General features: G+C 51.2%; 1 protein-coding gene across 1 annotated transcript; it reads right to left on the reverse strand.

Annotated features, from left to right (window-relative positions):
- Positions 1–1,769: 1,769 nt before the first annotated feature.
- Positions 1,770–3,464, reverse strand: KRP23_5471 (Phosphatidylinositol glycan anchor biosynthesis class U protein; the record flags this gene model as incomplete). The annotated part of the gene is made up of 6 exons (XM_067890540.1): positions 1,770–2,029; positions 2,104–2,228; positions 2,301–2,461; positions 2,539–2,685; positions 2,749–2,852; positions 2,915–3,464. 6 exons carry the CDS (start codon positions 3,462–3,464, stop codon positions 1,770–1,772), a joined length of 1,347 nt encoding a protein of 448 aa, XP_067747079.1.
- Between the last annotated feature and the right edge of the window lie 2,743 nt (positions 3,465–6,207).

The raw sequence follows: 6,207 nt of genomic DNA on the forward strand, positions 1-6,207 counted from the left end.
CCAAAAGTGTCGCTGCTATATGGCTTGGACAGTGGCGGCGAGTCGCTGATGAGCGCATCGTGGATTGGCAGCCAACAAGGATTGACTGGCACCACCAGCAACAACGCGGCTTGGATGCAAGGCGCAGGTTCCACCAGGAAAACCCCATCGCCGCCATCATCAGTGGCAGGCACCGCACGGATGGCGGTAGACTTCGTCGAGCTGCAGCGACGATCGGATATTGAACGTGACCTGAGCACACGCGAATCGCTGCGACGCTCAAACGATGAGACTCTCCGCAAGAGAGATCTACGATTGAAGCTGCGCTCTCTGGCTGACCCAGTCATTTCTCTTGAGACGGAAGAGGCGATGATAGCGGCTCTGGGAGCCAAAGGGCAGCGCTCTCGTTTTCAGCAGAGTCGGCAAGGAACCCCGCAAACCGCATCGTCACCGTTGAACGGAAAACGGGTTGGTCTCAAGGGATTTGATGCCGCAACGCTGGATAACAACGACTCCACGACATTCAGAACTGAGGACTACGAAGGCCTCGCTTCCGACGCCGTATTTCTTGGGAAACATGGCGAGCTGTTAGTCGGCGAGAACTGTTTCGTTGTTGAGCAGAAGTTGCGCCAGGAACTGCTGCTCGATCTCCAAACGCGAGGGGTAGTTCAACCGCGTATCCAGCTCATTCAGACCCCGAAGCTGGAGGAAGAAATCACCTCGAAGAAAAATTCCCCTATTACTCAGCAACAATCTCGTTCACCGTTGAGACCACCGGGGGCTCCGTTTTCCACGAAGCAGGGAATAGTCTCGAGCGGCAACGTTTTTGGAGACCAGGTCGGATCTTTCGAGTCTACGCCGATCCTCGCGCTTGATCTACAAGCGACACCTCTCGCCAAAGGTGTCGTGTTAAAGCTCCCCGATGGCCTAGTCGCTCGGACAGCAGCCTCCAAGAGCCGAACTGTCGTTCCCAGGCAGGCGTTGAAGAAAGCAGCTATACCGGAGAGCGTACCGAATGCCACGCTTGAAAAGAAACTCAGTGCCTTATTCAAAGCACCTGACGCAAGTAAATCCGCACTTGCGTCATCTCAAAGTGACTCTGTACTCCAAACACAACAATCACTGCCCGCAGACACGTTAACAGCTTCCGCTCCAAGCATCCAGTCCACCCAAGCGACTAACTCGACCGGTGGTGAGAGCCCTGTGCTGCCAAAACATATCGTACGTATCACTGCATGCTTGTAGTATCGTCTCCGAAGCGTGCTCTAAATTCTGGCTCAACTGTAACAGCACAACGGGGAAAAGCACCTCCAAAGTTTGCGAACACGGACCCCAGCTTATCCAAGTCGGCTCTCTCGCAAAACGCCCTCGCGGGGTAGTATGTTCCTGGATGACGACGACGACTATGGCTGGGGTGTTGAAGGCACAGAAAATCTGTTTTCACTCCACAAGGTTAGTAACTTCACGTCGTTTGCCACCATCAAACACGAATATTTAATTGCCTGATACCATCACAGCAACATTCGTCAACAAGCAGCTTGCCAAATGTGAAGTACGTGCGAGAATTTCCAAAGCCGTCACCGGGTCGAATCCAGCTTCATGGGAGTGTGGCGCAGGACATCGACTGGAAGCTACCTACTCCTCCCCCATTTTTGCTTTCCACCAGCACACCAGCTGTCCAACACAAACGATGACGTACCAGCATCAAACAAACCGTGACATCTTTTCAGCTCGAAGCACGTCCCATTCAGAACTATGTGTAGAGTTCGAGATCCACTACTGTTGAACGTCTATCCACGCGTTTCAACTTCCTTGGTCTTCTCCTCTTTCAGGCGGCTTGCCCGGTACTTGTCCACTTCCTTGTCACGTTTCATTGTGGCGGCTACGAACGCCGTAATGATCTGGGAATTAAAGATCTGGTACACCAAAGTCTGATTGTAGAAGAAGTTTGCGTTGCCGGATGCCGGGAACAGCCACAAAAACCACATCACTGGCAGCATGCACGTTGCCACACCCAGACCAATAACGTAGACAAATCGGTTTTCGATCGCTGTGAAACACAAGGTGAAAACGTAAGCAGGCGATCAGATACGAATATTGCATTTGTCAGATTGGCACGCGTACTCATTATTGTCTTGGGGTGCAATGCCAGCATAGAGAGGAAGAACCCAAAATCACCAAAAGAGGGGTACGCCTGGAAAAGCGTGAAAATGCCGATCAGCGCACAGGCGTAGGCTTGAGGTCGGGGTCTAGATACATCATTTCCACTACAAGTGTTAGCAACGCTGGTTTCACATGGAGAGACACAGTGCTAGACGTACGCTAGGCGAAGGTAGATGGGAACGACGTAGATGACCGGGTGCAGGTGCATCACAAACAGGAAATACGGAATAAAGCGGTCGAAAACTTCCATGAAGAAGTACCAGAAAATACCAATATTTGGCGTCAAATCCGAGTACTTCGCCACCCAGACGTATGTTTCCTTCATCAACCGCAAACAATTAGCCATCAACCACCTTCCACTAGTCAGCATCCATCGCATGTTTAAGTGGCTCGTACCTCGAGGAATCCCCAGTCTCCGCTCAAACTGAACGACAAGTAAAGCAGCACAGCCAGCCAAACGGCAAACACCACCAAACAGCGCACCGCAAGAGACACCAACGATGGCTCCTTCACACTCTCATCACCACCATCGCGCTCTGCAGTCTGTAAACCAAAGTCTAGTTTAGCCACAACACATTTCCCCACATCACCAGAATCCCCTCTCACCTTGGCACTACGGAGCAGCAGCACAATCGGTACCATCAAAAAGAACGGATACACCGACAGGTACGTCCCCACCGCCACGCACATCATGGAAGCCACAACCGCCCCTAAAACCCCATCAACTCATTAATACACCACAAATAACTACCAGCCACCACAAAAACTCTACCTTCCGACGCAAATACCAAACTGTACAGCACCGCCAAGTGTGTAAATGACACCGTGGACATGGCTACACTCGACCCAAGCGAGTACGGGTTCAGCAATGCAATGAAAGCAACCGTACTAGGCAGATTCTCGGGCTTAAACAGCGGCGAGACCGGTATTTTACTGAGCCAGATCTCCTTCCCGTTCATGTTAAACCGCCGTCCTTCTTCCAGCTTCAAATTCTCCCCACAGAGACGTGCAAAGCCCGCGGCAATGAGTAGATCCACAGAAATGAACATGGCACATGTGATGAGGTACTGTAGAGCTTCTGGAACCAACTGTAGCGCCGGATACAGCAGCGCGAAGAGCAGCGGCGGCTGATGATACACGTCCCCCGAGTAGGGCGAACCGCTTGCGCGGAAGAGGAAGGCGCCCTCCTGCAGGCGGCGCAAGGACGACACGCACGTCGACAGCTCGGGCCGCGACGAGAGCGTCGAGTGCACGCCCGGCAGCGAGAGCAGGAGGCCGCGCACACACGCGCCCAGCAGCAGCACGAGCGCAAATCGCGTCATTTTTGGATTTGTCCGAACTACATTATTACTGTAGAATGAAAAAGTGGATTTTCAACTTGAAAGTTTCAAGAATGGTTGAAAATTGGCGGAGTTTCACACTTTTTTTTCTCGGTTTGACGAACTCTTTGATACATGTAGTTATAGCGTCGTGGTCCTAGCAATCGATAGTGGTTTGAGGTAGGTCAAATCTCAACAGACCACACGGAACTCTTTCAACGGCGAGTGAATTATAATTCAGGATATCATGGCATCTGTACCCGTGTTGGTAAAGCAAATGTGGTTTCCTATCTGCCCCGTAAACGTGAATTCGTGCTTGTTGCCGGTTACGCGGTGGGTTGTGACTGGCGTGGGCTTCCCCACCCCAATTCAGGCCAAGTAGGCCATGCTAGACGGAAGCTCATTCTGCAACTTCCCCTCGAGTGATCAAGTTCACCAGCTTCTTGACCAAGATCGGGTCCCCATGCGTTTTGGGAAGTTCGTGCTGCTTGTGGTGGCGATCACTCTCGTGGCGGGTGGTGACGCCGCCCCCGCAGACAAGACCAAGGCCTCCGTAGCCGCTTCGGTCGGCTCTTCGGCGGTTTTACTTGCTGCTGGAGAAAGCAGATTCCTGAGGACGACTGGCGAAGGGGATGATTCTATCGATGGTTTTGATAAAGAAGCGGTGGCATTGGATGCGGAAAACGAGGAAGAGAGGGGCTGAAGGAGGTTTTCAAAAAGCTTCTCGTGGAATTTAAGTTCTACGGCAAGGAGCTGCCTTTAATCGTTTGGTGGGGATTCCGGATGAGTCGTTGGCTTGGCCTCAAGGTTCCACCTGCGCAAATCTACGAAAAACTCAAAGTTTACCGGGCGCCAGAGGGGAGCAGAAATTACCGCGTTTACGTCGCCTATTGGAAGTTGTTCGAGAATAAATACGGGCCGGCGTTTAATCCGCTGATGCGCGCTAGCCCTTAAAGCACCGTCGCCTTAACAGGAAGAGAAGGTTCTTGCGTCAACAGGTAACGAGAATGCCGCATAACTTCATGAACGTGACAAGAATGTTAGGTGACATTCATATAAGTCAGCCATCTTCTAATCATGCGTTCCGACCCAGGGGGGGGGGGGGGGGGGGGGGGGCAATACCGTAGCAGGCCAACAATAATATTTACCATTTTTCGCATCAACCAGTGATCATGAATGTATGCAGTCGATTGAATGTTCCACAATACTACTGTATAGTATCTCACACAAAGACACCTAAGGAATTCTTCCTAGCTACGATCTCCAGTTCCTTATACTAAAGTCTCCGATTTTGGCTCGGAAATTAGTAGCGCCGGCACTTGGTGTACACTTTCAGTAGCCAAAGACAATACATGTACAACAAATTACTCTTTCATTGGACGATGGGTAGGAAAAGCAGCGGCGAGCGAACGTCTTAAGAAATTGACGCTTAACAGCAAGAAAGTGGCCATCAAAATGATCGTTGGGTTGATACTGACATCTACCAACTTACTATTACTACATGTCGTTTAGTACACTTTGAGAATAACAGTAGCCAACAGGAAGTACTGTGTCAAGCACGTGACGGTGCGTATACAGTCTGGCTTTTAATCCGATAGTGCACTTGCGTTCTTGAATGATTTCGTAGATTTAGAGCTGGAGCCCACACGGAGCACTTAAGTACTGAGGAGCTGGTCCTTAGTCACGACAATGCGAAACGAAACGAGGAACGGATCCAGCTTTGCGAGTCAAAAGTATCTTGTTGCATGGCATCGATCGCCAAACTACCGGTACAGGTAGATCAAGAATCTGTAATCGGCTCACGAAAGGAAGTAGCAAAAGTAACGTTGGAAAGCTCTTGAGGCTCGAAAAGACAAACTGACGACTCGAAACCACAACGTAATGCCACTGCGTTCTTTATCGGTGCCAAAGCCCCACCTACTGGAAAATATATGCCTTGACTGGCTTCTCTTTCTCGGCTCGTCTTGCTTTAAAGTGGCTTCGCTTTGGCTGGAAACCCGCTTTTGGTGTGAATTGGTGGTGCCGGTTAATGTTTCACCTCGAAACTCACAAATTCAACCCAACTTGGGATTGAGATGGAGTGTCAAAATGCTCACCGCTCTTTCCATTGCCTGTGTACTCACATTGGTTCGCACACGCTGAAAAGCAAGCGCACAAGAAGGCAAGAAGTAGAAATCCTGGCACTTGCCCTCTCCCAAACGTAAATCCTGCCACGGACTCGATCCCGATTCTCCCACCGCGCTGCCGTGATAGTTATCTGCCAGGGCACCGACAAAAGGCGAGGCACGCGAGCAACAGCCTCACCATGTTCAAATGGCCAACAGCACAAGCGTAACGCACCGATGTCGAGCATGAGGCTATAACGGAAGTTCAATGTGCGTGGTACCACGCTTTCCAGTGTCGACTGTAAGTTCAATTTCAAGCTGTCGATGGAGCACTGTATCGACCACCAACTCGATAGTTCGTTGCAGCGGTAACAAACCGCCTCTTGAACCGGCCTCCAAATCCCAAGAAGCTCTGAAATACACGCACAACAGCTTTCAATCAGCACGAAGAAGCACCCCCTTGTTCCCTCGCAACCACGTTACATCGATGCTTCCAGACGCGCCTGGGAGAGAGGGGGGGGGGGGGCTGGTTTGCATTTGCTTGTTTTCGCCGTGCGCTTCTTGGTCAGGCGCCGCCTCTGCGATCCAGTCCATAACTGCAGCCAACCCGAGCTGAAAGTATCCGCTCAAAATGCGCGACC

Source organism: Phytophthora ramorum (genome assembly GCF_020800215.1).
Source record: "Phytophthora ramorum isolate Pr-102 chromosome Unknown Phyram_PR-102_s0004, whole genome shotgun sequence".
Lineage (NCBI taxonomy): Eukaryota > Oomycota > Peronosporomycetes > Peronosporales > Peronosporaceae > Phytophthora > Phytophthora ramorum.